We start from the raw sequence: 15,690 nt of genomic DNA, 5'->3' as shown, positions 1-15,690 counted from the left end.
GCAGTCCCCTAAAGTTTCGTTACGCCACTGCACACATGGCTCACCCAAATCCCAGGGAGCTATTTTCCAGTAAACCCAGCAGTCCCAATGCTGCAAGCACAACAGATTTTGGTTCAGTGGAAGCCTTGCTTTGCTGAGCTGCATGTGATTGCAGAGACGCATTTCTGCAGTGCTAGCAAATGTTGCCTTCTGGGCATTAATGCTTTCCTGCAACAAACGTGATCAATGTCAGCTGGCGCTGTGCCACTTGGTGCCGGAATACTGTGCGAATGCAGGCGATTGCTTGAAAGGGGCTGAAGTACAAGACTAATAGATGGAATTGATCATGGCTAATGGAATCAGTAATCTCGATTTCTTATCTATTTACGTGAACATGGAGCGTTCATTCCAGTATTGCTGCTGTAAAATGTGGATATTTCCTGAATGTCAAACTATTTTCCTGTGCAAATTCAGAGGTCCAAATGGGAGGGATTGGAGGTGCACATGCCTATCCTTTTTTTTGATTTATGAATAACCGTTCTGTCATTCAGTCAGACCCTCCAGGATTTCGCGATTTCACGATTTGCAAAACAATCGTGAAATCGGCAGTTTTGTAAAAATGCCGCGATTTTTACAAAACTGCCCACGAAATTTAGAAAATGCGCCAAAACACTGAAGGTGAATCCCAAGAGACACTGAAAAGCTGTCAATACATGGATGCGGGGGCAGGCATGTATATTTTACCCACAGTGGCAGGCTCAAAGGGCTTCAGCCCCCCTCCCTCCCACATAGTGTGTGTCAGCCCGGGCTGAGACAGCCTCCCGGGCTGGCGACAGTCTTAAGACAGCCGCACCAGAGTACTTCACAGGTCTTTAAAAGAGACCATTCACTTGTTAACTAGGCTCTGTTCTGTTTTCACCCCTTCTTAGAGCCCCCTGCACCTCCACTCGGCCTATTGCGGTAGGAATTAGCCACCCCCCCCCCCCCCCGACATTTGGCTCTAGGTGCACCTCTGCACAGTGGCACGAACACGCCGAAGCAGGCACAAAATTCTTCATTTGCACGCACACTTCACGTTCAGTGGATTGATAGGTCCGAAATACACGTATTCTTGCTGACTGGCTCAATAAAACCATTGCTGCCCTGGTGAATGCAACATGGAAGGAATCTTTTAATAGCCAGTTTCAAGCACACCAGGCTTGCATGCAAACAGATTACTACAGGCCTGGTGTGCAGCATGCCCACGGGCACGTACTCTTGTTCTGCACATCATTGGTGCGTGCATTTGCCATTGTTATTTATGGCATGTGTCTGTAAAAAGGCATCCGTGATATGGTTGAGTCCTTTATACCACTTTCAAGAGGGCCGGCCAGAAGAGTCTCAGCTGAGGGGGTTGTGAGCTGTGATTCATTCAGAAGCCATCGAGCATTCGAAGCAGGAAGCGTGACTTTCAGTAAACACGGAGCTGCATTACATTGCCGCGCAGGCTTGTGATAGCAAGTACTTGTGGATCTTGGGGTAGGTTATATTCGAAATTAATGTTGCTTCTTTGACATGCTCCAGAGATGAATTAATAAAACGGTTCCAAATTTGCAGCAGCCTTTTCGGATGGAAACAGCCCACGGTGACAGTGCACTCTGTGCATCCAGAGTCAGAAAGACAGTACAGGAAGACTAGCAGAATTAGCTTGAGGGACAAATGTTACAGTACTATTTTCTTTTGAAATACAGCTATCTGAATCAAGGCGCTGTATGGTCACACAAGATTGGGGGGGGGGCATCAGTGGCACCCTCAATTCTTAGAATTGACGTGGGTAGGTGATCAGAGGTGGGCAAGTCAAAATGGCACACTCAATTGCTTTTAATCTACCCATGAATGAGTCAAATGGTCTCGAGCGCTGGGTATGTACATCGTTTGTGCTGTTGAAACTGACCTGACCTCCAAATTCACTACAGCAGTAGTGGTATACACTGGACTGCCAACTGGATTGGGCAGCACTTTATCCTTACGGTGCACAGTACGCAAAGACTCCTTTTTTACTTTTCCATGGGTGGGAGCTGAGAAAAATCAGTCAACAGCTTCACAGCATTAACTGGATCTGAATCAATAGTTACAAGTTCATGTGTAATACAAGGATTAACTCTCCTCCATCAGGAGGACCGAGGTGTATTTAATCAACTCAGGTTACTTGATTCAGTACTGGGGCTGGCGACTTCTGATGCTGGTAGAGTCTGCTTATCTTCCAGAAAAACCTGTTTTGGTGGCACCTAGGCTTTCCTCAACATTACTGATCTCATGGTTGAGGGCCCCCATAGCACTAGTTAAAAAATTAGCAAAAGAGGGTGCCTGAGGAAGAGGTGTACTGCCTCTCAGATCCAGAGGCAGCGGTGCCCCGACACGATGCATACATGAGCAGTAGAACATCCCAGGGAGAAATACAGCACACTCCCACAAGGTTAGGACTGGAGTTGTGCTTCCGTAGACTGCAGATACTTTAAACATGCCTATTACAAGTGGAATACTCTGCTAAAACAGTTTCCATTGATTTCAGGCTGAAAATGAATGATAACGAGTAAAATAAAGTGCCGCAAAAATGCCGCCACATTTCCATATTTGTGTCGCTAAATTTCAAGGGAGTTTCCTGCGCTGTGAAACCGAAGCCTGAGAGACAGCTAAACAAGCCTTCCTGCCAGGGTGCCTGCTTGCCCTAAAGGAATGCAAATGTGCACAAGTTCATTCTACAAATGTAAAGGGTAATATGCAAATGTAAAGAGTACTTAGGAGCCAGTGCTGGCTTTAATTGATCGAATCATTCAAAGCTTTGTGATGAAAAATATTTATTCTTTTTGAGTGGTAGTGCAAAGACTTAACAACTGAGCTGTGAAGTGCATGCTTTTAATTTTAAGCGGTAATATAGTGATTACTGGGGATACTGTATTGTAGAGGAGCAGTAAAATAATAAAAGACCCCAAACCCGATTATCCAGAATTTTTCCCACTCTATCACCTTGCTGCCTACTTATACAAGAGACATGTGGTCAGAGTTAGGATATGATGCCACTTTACTCGGGATTTGAGCATGGTATGATTACACTTGGGGTACAGAGTACTGATGTGTGGCGACTATGCTTGCCCTACCCAGGAGAGGAGATCTTAGAACAAGGTATTTATTAAATATTTTGGGGTAATACTGATGGTTAGCGGCTTTGACAGATCTGTTAAATCAATGGTGACTACGAATATGTGGATTTTGTTAGCAAACATTCCCTGAATGTTTTAAAGTAGCTCCTGAACGGAAGTGGGCACCACCTGTCACCAATGCTAGCCTGCCCAAGCACCGCACTGTAAGTGCTTTTATGTTCATTTTACAGAAGGTCGCTACCCCTGGTTCATGTTTGCTTTGGAGCCAGTTCTCGTTTCACAAATGCTGCTGAAATTGCCTCATTTGCCTTTGCAGTCCGGATTTCAGCAATGCTATATTTGACTGTGCCAGTATTTTTAATATTTTGGCAGGCTGTGGATTCTTGTCCGGGCCTGAGGCAATGCAATACTTTGTATTGGCAAAGCAGCGTGTCCTGTTTAATATAATAGCCAAACTCAAACCTTCCACCAAGTTTCTGGATGCGTTGAACCTTCCATCCATTTTCTGGATGCAATTAGAACTACTCTAGTCAAAGATCTGCATACGCATTTAGAACCATATGGAATAATCTTTTCAATGTCTGTCCTAGGATGTTCCCAAACGCGGTGGGACTTGTCTGACTCAAAACCCTAGCAACTTGCATCTCATTTCCAACCTTTCTCTTTTCTCAAACATTGGTGAAATTTGTGATAACAACCAATGGAAAAAAAGCAAATGAAAACAATCTCCTGGATTATCTTCAATCCGGTTTTATGTTGAGGGGAACTAAACAGCCAGCTTACAAATGATTGTAATACCCTCCACAACAGTGATGACTGCTGGTTGTTCTGTTTTGCTGATCAGTGGCCTGATTTCACAGACACATCGAAATAGATCAACAGATCAAGATGAGTAGGTTTCGCCTCAACCGCATTGCTACACTTCAAGGAGCCCTCAAGTCTGTAGCCTGGCACCTGCTCTTTTAAACCCATATCCTGACCTTCTCCGTTATTATTAAAGACTCAGGCATATTGCACCTTAAATATGCAGAGTGCACAACAAAACAGGGTTCCTTCTCCTCTCAATACACTTCTCTTCTGCCTCAGTTCAAAATGGGCTGCAGTCCACGAACATCCTAGACCAGGGGGTTCTTAACCTGTGGTCTAGGATCTCTAGGGGTCTGCCAAGCCAACTCAGGGGGTCCATGACTGCTTAGAAAAATAAATAACATTAATAGATTAATAAAGTAGATATAAATAAAGAAGTAAAATTTAAATATTTAATAACGTTCTGAATATATGAAGGAATTTAAAATGGGAGGGCAAACATTATGTTTGAATCCTCAGATTGATTTATGGGAGCAGTGCAAGTGCATCAAACAGAATACAATATGGATTATAGGGACCTCAAGTGAATTTAGAAAAGCTCCAACCTTCCCATTACAATAATATTTTGATATTTTTATATATGTTTGCGAAATAAATAACATTCATCAATGTTTGTTGGATGAATGATTACTTCTGTATTTTTGTGTATTGTTTTGTGGTTCAAATCATCAAAAATGCTTTGGCCGGGGTCCCCGTTTTCCAGTAATGACTCAGTGGGGGCAGGGGGTGGGGGGAAACTAGTGCACTGTAGCACAACAACCTGTGTACAAATCATGGGGCTGGTCAGAGATTCGCCATAAGGTCTGGGAGAAACGGATGATGTACTCTAACACTATTTCTTAAAATCCATCGCTGGAGTAAGGAATGAGTAGTGTACAGGACTGATAGGGTGGAGGCACGTCAATTGACTGATTCCTCCTGCCAAGAAAAAAAATGGTAAGTAAAATCTAAGAGCCCTTTGTCTGCCTGGAAAATCTCCCACAGATGAGCTCCACAGGGGTTTTAACTAACTCCTGAAACTGTTCATTACATTTGGAAACCAGATGGATTTCAAAGATGAACCAAATACATAAAGAGTTTACATAATGACTGGTGTGAGCAAAGCAACATTCAATACACAGACTTTGAAAGAAGAATAAAATCCTGCAGCATAAAAGCAGATGCACACGGACTATCTGCTCATCCATTCAGTTACATAGGAAGAGGAAGTTTACTTTAGTCTTTACAAGGACATTTCTACCTCAACGTGGCTCTAATACTGTGTCCTGGTTTCACAAGACACACAAATACAAGCAAGAACAACCCAAACATTTTTAAAGGTGGTGAGCTATCTGTCATTCAAACAAGACTCAACTTTTCAAGTGCAACAATATAATATGGCTGTAGATCAATCAACTTACTTTATTCTTTTGAGACTAGTAAAAACAATTCTTCCCCACCATGCGATTTTGAATAGGACCTCTGCAGTATTGGATTTGGTTTATTCCAACTGATTGTATCTAGTAGGCCATATTATCTCTTGTTACCGTCACCAGATGTCTCGAAAGTGGCCGCTGATGACCAAAGCCCATACATTTGTCTTTGTCACTGTTTATCCACTTCTTCTATTTGTAGACTTCACAACTGGGCATCATTCAGTTGTCTGTTTTTGGTAGTGTACCATCTTACATTTCTGAAAGACTCCCCTGAACCGGGAATAAAATGTGTTCTCCATTCAGGCAAACGTAATTTGTTGGCGAATTCTTCATATAAAAGTAATGCAAAAGCGATCCTTTTCTGTTCTGCTGCCAGGTTTGGGTACTTCCTTTCCTTCCTCAATTTGTTTCCTTGGTGTATATTTTAACTTTTGCAACATAGTGACAGGTATACCAGAAACGTTTCTGCTTGATGGTCCACCTGAATGTGAAGGAACACCAAGAAACCCATGTTTGGAAGTCTGCACTATTCAAGTACTTAACTTGACCAAACCTTTATTATGCATACTAAGTTTTAGGTAAACATCACAGGATTGGCCCAATATCAATTAGAGGATCTGCAAAGAGAATCAGTTTCACGTTGCCACACTCCTCTCGCCTAACCTTAACCTACCAACTGGAAACATTTTGCAGAAGTGAAACTTAAAATATAATGGACCTGGGTGGATTTTAAAGTTATTTTAGGTCCTGGGTCTCAATTAGGTTTGATTTCATCATCTTGCATTTTGGTGAACCAGGAGTGATTACTGCTATGTCTCGCAACATTCTAATCCTTCCGCTTTTAAATGGCACTTTCAACATCCCAGACCCGACACACCCAAATGTCAGCCTAGACCTCTGCCTACCTGCATGTTGTGCATGGTCTCCCGCAACTGGTCTAGTTGATGGGCAGAATTCAGTGCTTCAAGGCGGATATCCGTCAGCTTCATCTCCTTCTCCCACAACTCTGAGCGCAGCTCAGACACCACTTTCTTTTCCGGTTCTTCTCCATCATTGCCCTCAAAGATCCTGTATAGGCAAATAAGGAAATTTACCAATTTGTTCGATGAGACATATGGGGCTTTACCAGGGGAAATAAAGAAATTTGCTACAAGTTTGGCGACACTGCTCAGCTTTCGTACTTCAAACATGTACCTTCTACTACACCAAATAATATGATTCTTCTCCTTCTGTGGAGCACTTACAGATATTTTATGCATTTATCATAATATGTTAATCATTTTCATTGCTTTCCCTAATACAGTGCATGAGCATCTGCCTTTCAGTGCCTTCCAAGCCTGCTCAATAAGTATCAAATTCTCCAGTCTTACTGTTGGTTTACATAAAAAAAATACATGGAAATAATCACAGATACAATCATTAGAAAATAGAAACGGTTCCAATATTGATAAGTACATATAACCAAAATGCCATTTAAAATTATACAAATTGTGAATTGAATTCATTTCCATCCTACAGAAAAACATGTTGGGAAAACATTTGCAACAATGCATTTGGTTTCCAAGATGTGCCTAGGCAGTAATATCTATACAGAGCATCACAAACATGTAGACTATCCACTATCACTGGGGTTTTCATTAAGCATCATTCCGTACATATTCCCTACACTTAGTACCAATCCAATAATAGTTGCTTAATATGATGTGTGGACTGCACAAGCTTGCAACAGCAGAGAAAAATGTGGTCAATAAATGCAGTCTTGATCTCAGATAGCTGACGTACCATTTCCTCAGTACAAACTCCCTGCTAAGACCCCACTTTACTCAACAGAGTCAAAACAACCAACTTAAATACCATGAAGGATTTGTTCCAAGAGGGGTTTTCAGATAAGGATTTGCAAGCTTACGTTTATAATTGTAAAAAAACAAATTATATTAAGAGACAAAATTTGTATATCTTCTCCCTTAACAGATTTGTTGACTTAGCAACAGACAAACATCTGGAAATAACCCTCTCAACACACCTGAACTGATGATAGAGGACCAAAGTGACTTCATAATCACGTGAAGAAAAAAACAACATGATTTAAGGAACACCACTGGAGAAATGTCTACTTACACAGAAGATGAGGTGGATGACTTGATGGACGGTGAGGTAGTGCCAGGCTCTGAGGTGCCATGCTGCATTTTAGGAGAAGAGGGAGCAGAGGAATCCGGCGTGGCAATCTCTTCAATATCAGAGTATGAAGAAGCTGACTTAGGACCTTTCTTGATGCTGAAGGCTTTGTTGAAGGAACTTCTTAACTACATGGGAGACAATAATAAATGGAATTTTACACAAGATGTCTAGAAGTACATGCAGATCTACATGTACACTACTTGACCACCTCCATGGCACAGGCACCAAACGCAAGCATTTTTCTCTATATATTCAGTTAAACCAGGCACCTCTTTCAGTTTTAAAAAAGGAGAGCAAGTTGAAGGCTAACATTCTATGCTGCAGGAAAAACTCCATGTGCTCTGAATTAATGCACATGGTTATCCACAGCAATAAGTCGCGACGATGCAGGACTCAAAGGTGAACTGAAACAGTTGTATGCCATAACTAAGGGACTTAAATGCACTTGCAGATCTCTCAGATTACAACAGTTCCAAGCTACTGCCAACACAAAAATTACTTCTATAAGGATAGAAGAGAGGAGTACTACTCCAGCCCTTTAAGTTAGTATAGTTTGGCTGGCACAGTTATTTATCCCTAAATCACACAAGCAAGGCTAGTCCTCCATTCTAAACATGTTGATAAGTTTAACATGGCATAAAGTGCTTGTTGAGAAACAGACTTTAGTTCATGCAAATGGGACCAGCAAATTCACAGGGACAACTGGGCCCCAACAGGGTGTTTGAAGTCATATGCCTTGATGTCCTGGGGTCCGTCCTACAATGGCTCTGCAAACTAGGCCAAGAACAACCCTTTTCTCATTTGACTTAAAGCAGCAGAGGCAAGAAGTCACAGGCTTCTTAGTGAGGTAGTGTGAGGGCACAAGCTCAGGCCTCAACGGTCAATACTGTAGGAAAGTGGCTCTGTATATACTGTTCCCAAATAGGTACAGTGTGCAAAGAGTCCCCAGAGGTTTGGCAGAGGCTAAAGCTAGATATAACCTTACTCTCTAAAGTGGTAGCTTGGTCAAGCAGTAAGGCAGTATCAGAGGACAGTGTAAAACATTTGTTGTACACACTCAGTCAGCAAATGGTCTCACACACTCAAGAACTGAACTCTAGGCCAATGGTTTGTATAAAAATATATGGTTTTATTTTAGAACCAACAATAGGTATCAAAAATATACTTTGTAAGAATGAGATGCTTTAGTTAAATACTTTGCAATAAACAATAGACTTTTGAATGCAATTGTTACAGTTTGTTGCAATTGGCAACACAATTGAAACACAATTATACATTGAGCTCAATGGGAATTTCTAAGTAAATGCAATTGATTACTTTTTGGATTACTTTTCTAACTCCAGGACTGGATCCTAGATTACCGTTACTAGTTACTGTTGTGATTTTTAAGCAATATTTTGGTATTTTAAAAGTTGACACTTAGAAACATTTTCTAATAGAATCACCAATGTAATCCTATGGGAGGAAATTCACTTAGCAGGTAAGTGGGGTTATTGTTACTTTTCCTAGTTCAGTGTTGGATCCTGGATCCAGCACTAGTGTACCACCTGTAAGCAGTTGATAGAATGCGTTTAGGTTATACAGGCGATTTTTAACGAATATTTGTACGTTTGCAAAATCGACACTTAGAAGAAATTTCACAGAAAAACAGTCAATGGTTTACTATGGAAGAAAATTCAAGTTATTAAAGTATGTTCTCGTTACTTTTGTAATCCAGTGCTGGGCTCCTACGTTCAGCACTGGGACATCTATCTAAAACATGTAAGTAATTAAGTTTTCACAGTTGGTGCGATTTTTAAAGAATATTTGTAGTTTGCCAAAATCGACACCGAAGAAATTTCACAGAAAAACAGTCAATGGCAACCTATGGAAGACAATTGAGTTAGAGGTAAGTATGGTTGTAATTACTTTTCAGGGTCAGGGCTGGGCACCAAGATCCAGCACTGGGATCTCTCCTGATAGCAGGTGAGTATTTTCGTTTTCGTTACTCAGTTGATTTTAGGTGAATATTTTAAAGTTTAGAAACTCCACACTTGGAAGAAATTTCAAGTGAAACCAGTCAATTTTACACTATGGAAGAAAAGTGAGTTATCGGCTTTTGGGTAAGTACTCGACTGGCAGAGTTAAGGTTCTGGGTATAGACTTAGGGGTCTCCCAAGGTCAGGTAAATACAGTTGTTACACCCTCAGCGGCACAGGGGCAGCCGGGTGCAGTGTGAGTTAGGCCCAATGTAACCTATGGAAGGCAGGGGGCCCTTGGTTGGTGGCTGCTGGCTTGCAGGCCACGCGGCTGTGGGAGCTGGGCTCCTGGTCTCTTCCTCAGGGCAAATGGGGAAGTAGATTGGAGTAGAGGTTGCACTGCCAGGGGCTCTCGGGCGGCTGGGTGCAGGGTGCTTTTGAGCCATTGAGCGCTCAATGGATTGCAATGGAGAAGCTCAAGAACGAACAAAGGCTGCAAGCTCGGGGATGAAGATTCTTCAGGTGCGACCACCACTTCGAAATGTAAGTTGGGTAGTTGGAGGATAGGTAGGTACCCAGGAGTTGGGCACAGGGGGCCGCAGGGCGCCGGGTGCAGTGGTGCCTTTTGGTGTCAGGAAAACTTACCCTCTGTTGATCGCGGTTGAGGGGTCCCTGGGTCTGAGGCTGCAGGCGTCGTCAGGAGCGTCGAGGTGGGTCCTTGGGTGCTGGATTCGGTGTCACAGTCGCCGGGGGGACGTCCTTGTGGTCTTTGTCCACTCCAGCACAGGCCAGGCTTGGCGGGTGCAGAGTATGCAGGGTTCGCGGTTCCTGGCTGATGCCAGGGGTCAGTTACTTGCTTTGAGCAGTACCACTGGTCGTGGGAGTCCCGGGTGCTTAGAGTCACAAGGTAGCCAGGTCCTCCGGGGTTTGTGAGGTTTCTGGCCACGGGAGATGCCAGGATTTAGCAGGAGCAGGTTCGAGGGTCGACAGGCCGGTAGGGCTGGGGTCAAAGCAGTTGGTATCTTCCTCTTGTTAGCAGCTGCACGGCAGGTTTTCTTGCTTCATCTTCTTCGCTGTTTCGGAATCTGGATCTGAGGAAGGAAGGAAGGTTCTGGGTGCCCCTAAATACTAAATTTAGGGGCATTACAGGTAGGTAAAGAGCAGGGACCTATGGGTCCCTGCCCTGGGGTGGGTACACCCCATATCCTGCCACTCTCCTGTGGGAGGGGGGCAGTAGCCTAGTCCTGATTGGGCAGGGCTTCCCATCTTCAAGATGGCGAGAGCCCGGAGAAGTGCTTCACCTCGCCTCCCCCACCTGAGGGGTGGGGTTGGCAGAGGCTGGCACACCTTTCCTTCTTTGGGGTTTCCGGCCAGTCTTCCTGCCAGAGTTGGGGTCAGAAGCGGTAGGGGCCAGTTGCTGAGTACAGCAAGTGGCCTGGAGAAGCTCACAAAGGTGGCATGCCTTTGAAGCTTCCCCTGCCCATTCTGGGGGAGGAGACCTAGCACCTCGCCCAGGATGTGCATTGTTGCAGGCCCAGGAGAGCAGATGGCTCTCTACCCAGGGGTCCAGCAACATGTCTGCTGTGTGGCAGTCTAGGCAGCCCCTCAGACAAAACGTGAATTGGAGATTAGGTTCAGGGGTGTACATTAAATCCCATACTGGCATCAGTGCGGGTTTAACGTGCTGAGAAGTTTGATACCAAACTCCTCAGTCTTCAGTGTTGCCATCATGGTGCTGTGGAGTTCGTGTTGACGATCACCCAGCACCATATACTCTTAGATGGCAGCACTGCACTTCCAGGGCCCAGGAATGGACCTGGGTACTGAAGGGGCACAGGGCTCATGCACCTGTACCCACACCACTGGCATAGGGCACCCAGCTAGAGGGGTGGCTGATGTATGCCAGGGCAGTGTGTGTTGTGGGCATGGCACACAGGGATGTGTGCCATGTCGACTGTTTTGTTCTGCACCCAGACACTCAGCCTGCAAGGGCAGTGTGTGTGTGTCAGGGTACAGGGCCTCTAAGGGTGGCACAATAAGTGTTGCAGCCCTTAGGGGTCTTCTCTGGTCACAAGGCCCTGAGTACTTAGTGTACCATTTACCAGGAGCTGACATGTGGCCAGAGATGCCAATTGGGTTTAGGTTTCAACACAGTTTTAGGGACGGAACATAGGCCCTGGGTACCCGATTGGCAGGAGCCCAGGGCACACTCAGTCAAAGTACATCAGCAATTCAACAAAAAGTGGGGGCATACCATGCAAGAAAGATGGCTCTTTCTCACAAATACACAATAGATTTAATGTGTAGCCCCCTGCTTATCTTTTTGAAAAAGAAAGTACTTTTAATCACACAGCAGTAATCAATAATACACAATTCAATTACAAATCAAGTGCGATACTTTGGATGAGGACTCCCTTATGGGGACTAGCTCCTGTCTCTTCAGTCCATACTCCCCACCCAGCTGACCCTGGTTTGGATTGACTCAGAGCGAGCTTTGGGAGGAGCATGAATAAGGAACAAACGCAGAATACATTTTCTCACAGGTCAAATGCAAATCACTTCATTGTTTACTACTGTTGCTCCCTCCATTGTTGTAGAAGGTAGAAACAGCCTGTAGTTCTCGCTCTCACCTTTGTGTGGCCACAGTGGCTCAGTCTGGTTGTAGACAGGGGCCCTTGATAAGTCACATGTGGTCCCAGCACTGGCAGCGAGGGAGATTGTGAGCAGCTTGTAACTTCAGCAGACATGGCCTCTCTGGGGTGGGGTGGCAAATGCTGCTTGGTGGGTTCAAGTACTGCTGTGTGTGCACCATCAGCAGTTGCAGCCTGCTTCTGTGCCAAAGTGGACACACAGCGAGGCAGCTGCAGTCCAACCCAGGCCAACACACAGTCAGGTAGATTCAGCCCACCTGGGCCAATACACATAGCAAAAATAATTGCAGGACCGACCTGGGTTGATACCTATGTAAAACATATGGAGCCCTGTTGGAAAACGATGCAGTATCTGTGAGGCCTGCTCAAATAATCGGTCACATTTGACCTTCACTGGGAACCAAACACCCTATTGTAGTGCTTGGCTCTCAGAGGGTAGAGTTGCAGAGCAGTCTATGGCTTACTCAAGGGAGGTGGTGTAGGCTAGTAATCACCATTTACAGGTACGCAGAAATAACTCAAATAATTGATTGTCCAGTCTGTACATTGCTTTATAAAAGTAAGAGTACATTTATTAAACACACACACACTACTCAATACTATGCACCAATTTACAAATATACATAAGCTGTTGGAATTACTTTGTGACATTGCATAACATTTCCACCCCTCCCACGGTGGAGTGGGGTCTAGTACCACCACACCCATGTATGCACATCATCTTGCCCCCTAATGCAGTGGATTGACGCAACCTGGAGCGAGGGCCTTGCCAACTGACACCATCCCAGTGGCGACCCTCCCCATCATCTCAACAAGCATTAAAAATAGGTACAGCTGCCCTGGGTACACAACCATGATTGCGCATCTCATACGGACCATACAGTATACACCTCCACATCTTATTAGCTAGCAGTCTTGATTGTTCTTCCCCTAACGCAGTTTTGGGCATCACTTTAAAAGAGTTACTCAGCATAGTTGAAAACAGTTAGCGCGCACGCAAGATGGCGGCTTTTCTGTAAACTCCGGTGAGCCTCCGTGTGACCGTTTGGATTCCGGTGCACGGAGCTTCGGGAGGTCGTTTCCCGCTAGCGCTACTGCAAGCGGAATGTAGCGAGAACACAGAGGAGGTGCTGCGGCGCTCTGAGAACGCGTTCCACACACCTTAATTGAGGTTCTTGTGTTCTCCTCAGCACGGCTCCTAAGATGGCGGTGCAACAGGGAGTACGAGTTAACGTTGCCATTGAAGGCTCTACTTCTTGAAGGTTTGGCGGTGAGGTCGACATGAACATTCTCCATTGGCAATGTTTTCAGCGTTGTTATCTACTCAATGAAGTACATTTTGTTGCTAAATGCAGTGTTATCAATGGAAGATACTTTTGAGGAGTGCTGCCACTGCATGCTGTAAATTCACTTTAACTGAGAAATGTAAATTGCTGCCCACACTGTGGTAAAGTTTTAATGAAGTCAGACTGTGACTCCCGGCTACCATTTAGTCGATTATTGAAGATGCGGTGAGCCTGGATACCGCTTTCAAGATGAGGTCTTCTTGGCAATTGTGACTTATGCGTCAGCAGTTTTGAGGGCAGCGTCATGTGTTGCATTGCGTCTTAGGGTGTTGCCCTCCTTATTGAAGCCTATATTTACAGATTTCAAGAGCCAGGAATTTACCTCACCATATTTCAGCAAATGATAATTATTTCTTCACAAAAACATATGTGACTGCCATTTTAGATCACGTCGTCCATGCCTTTGCCGCACTGCACGGTATTCTAATAATATTTTTATTTTTCTGGTGCCATTTTCGTATCCACTTCAATTTTTGGACGACCTCCTTTATTGATTTGGCTATCATTGAATTTGCCCTGGCGTATGGTGGCTCCTCCTTTACCTTAATGCATTTCTTTGGTGTTTTCTTTTACTTGGCACAATGTCTACTGATTCCCACTCTATCAAATCTTCCACCTCCGGTACAAAACCTAAACGTCATAAGAATGACCCGCCTTCTCCTATCCACTCTTCTCAAAATCCTGTTCTGGACTCCATCCTTGATGAAGTCCGTGGCCTTCAACCCTTCATGTCAGCCACTAATGAAAAATTGAAACAAATTGAAGAAAGATGGATCGTCATGGAAAGCAAAGTTTTCGATCTGGAACAACGTGTTAGTGACTTACAGGATGCCTCTACAAAAATTCCGCTTCTTGAACAGGAAATTCATAAATTGAAGATACACACGGAGGACCTTGAAAATCGCAATCGCAGAAATAACCTACGCCTTTATGGTCTTCCGGAAAATGTTGAAGGGTCTGACTTTGTGTCCTTTCTTCAGAAATTCCTTCCAGAGCTCCTTGATCTCACATCCTCTCCAGGTCCTCTTAATATTCAAAGAGCACACCGCCTAGGTCGATTAAACCCTGCTGCAAATAAACCTCGTGGCATTATTATGCTCTTTCTTGAATTTACTGAACTGATGCATATTTTGAAAGCTGTTAGACTCAAAAGGCGTCTTATTTGGTCAGGTCACGATCTCTTTATATCGCAAGATGTCTCCAATGCAACCAATGCTCGTCGCAAAGAATTTCTTGCTTTACGCCCACATATGAGACGTCTCAACATTCAGTTTGGAATTCTTCATCCATGTCTCTGCAAAATTACTCATGAAGGACGATCACAATCATTTGACGATCCGGAAAAACTTAAACTTTATCTTCGGAGTCTCCCGTCACATGGCATGGATACTAATCCTTGACTAATTCCTCTTATGGATTGTTACACCGTATTCTGTTAATTGGTTTCCTTAAAGTTTTTTGTTGATGGTTTATATCATCAATATTTTTGTGGCTTTCTCTCTCTTTCCTTCATTATAGTTATTGTCGTGGTTCGTGTCCTCTGGCGTCTCTCTGCTCCTCTCTCTAGGACTTCTCTTTGTTCTTTACAGATCCGGATGTTATTCCTTGATCTGTTTACATGTTTCTATTTCTCTCTTTTGTTTCTTTTTCTTTTTGTCTGTCTCTTCTCTTTACCTACTCACTCTTACTCAGCTGTAATCGGGTTTTTCTGTACCTGTCTCATCTTTAATACTAAGTCGCCCTCTTCACATATTGAACATTGTCTTTCCTTCTTTTGTCTTGTCGATTTTGCAGTTTTGTGTTCCTGTTCCCTCATGTTTACCTGCTCCCAGAATTATGGTTAATGTGACTTCGTGGAATGCTCGTGGTCTTGGTCATCCAGTCAAACGTCAAAAGGTATTGTCTCACCTTGCTAAACTTAATACCCAAGTTGCTTTTTTACAGGAAACCCATTGTAATGACAAAGAATCCCTTAAACTTAAACGCCAGTGGGTTAATCAAATTGTTTTTTCTCCTGCTATTGATCGTCATGGTGGTGTCGCTATATTATGTCATAAATCTATTAATGCACAGATTATTTCCTCAGAATGAGACCCTGATGGTCGGTGGGTATTGGCAGAGGTTGTTATAAATAAATGACAAATAACTTTTTTCAA

The 15,690-nt window shown here is 43.8% G+C and overlaps 1 protein-coding gene across 15 annotated transcripts in view; it reads right to left on the bottom strand.

Annotated features, from left to right (window-relative positions):
* The window catches only part of NAV1 (neuron navigator 1), a 2,160,095-nt gene that overhangs the window by 128,829 nt on the left and 2,015,576 nt on the right, over positions 1-15,690 (bottom strand). For all 15 annotated transcript variants that reach the window (XM_085644319.1, XM_085644290.1, XM_085644280.1 and 12 more), the window contains 2 exons: positions 7,520-7,704; positions 6,307-6,469 (listed from right to left, as the gene is read on the bottom strand). In XM_085644319.1, coding sequence (XP_085500445.1) covers positions 6,307-6,469; positions 7,520-7,704 — 348 coding nt within the window. The remainder of the gene's footprint in view (positions 1-6,306; positions 6,470-7,519; positions 7,705-15,690) is intronic.

The sequence above is a fragment of the Triturus cristatus genome, chromosome 1_1, assembly GCF_964204655.1.
Source record: "Triturus cristatus chromosome 1_1, aTriCri1.1, whole genome shotgun sequence".
Lineage (NCBI taxonomy): Eukaryota > Metazoa > Chordata > Amphibia > Caudata > Salamandridae > Triturus > Triturus cristatus.
This window is presented reverse-complemented; position numbering and strand designations above follow the sequence as displayed.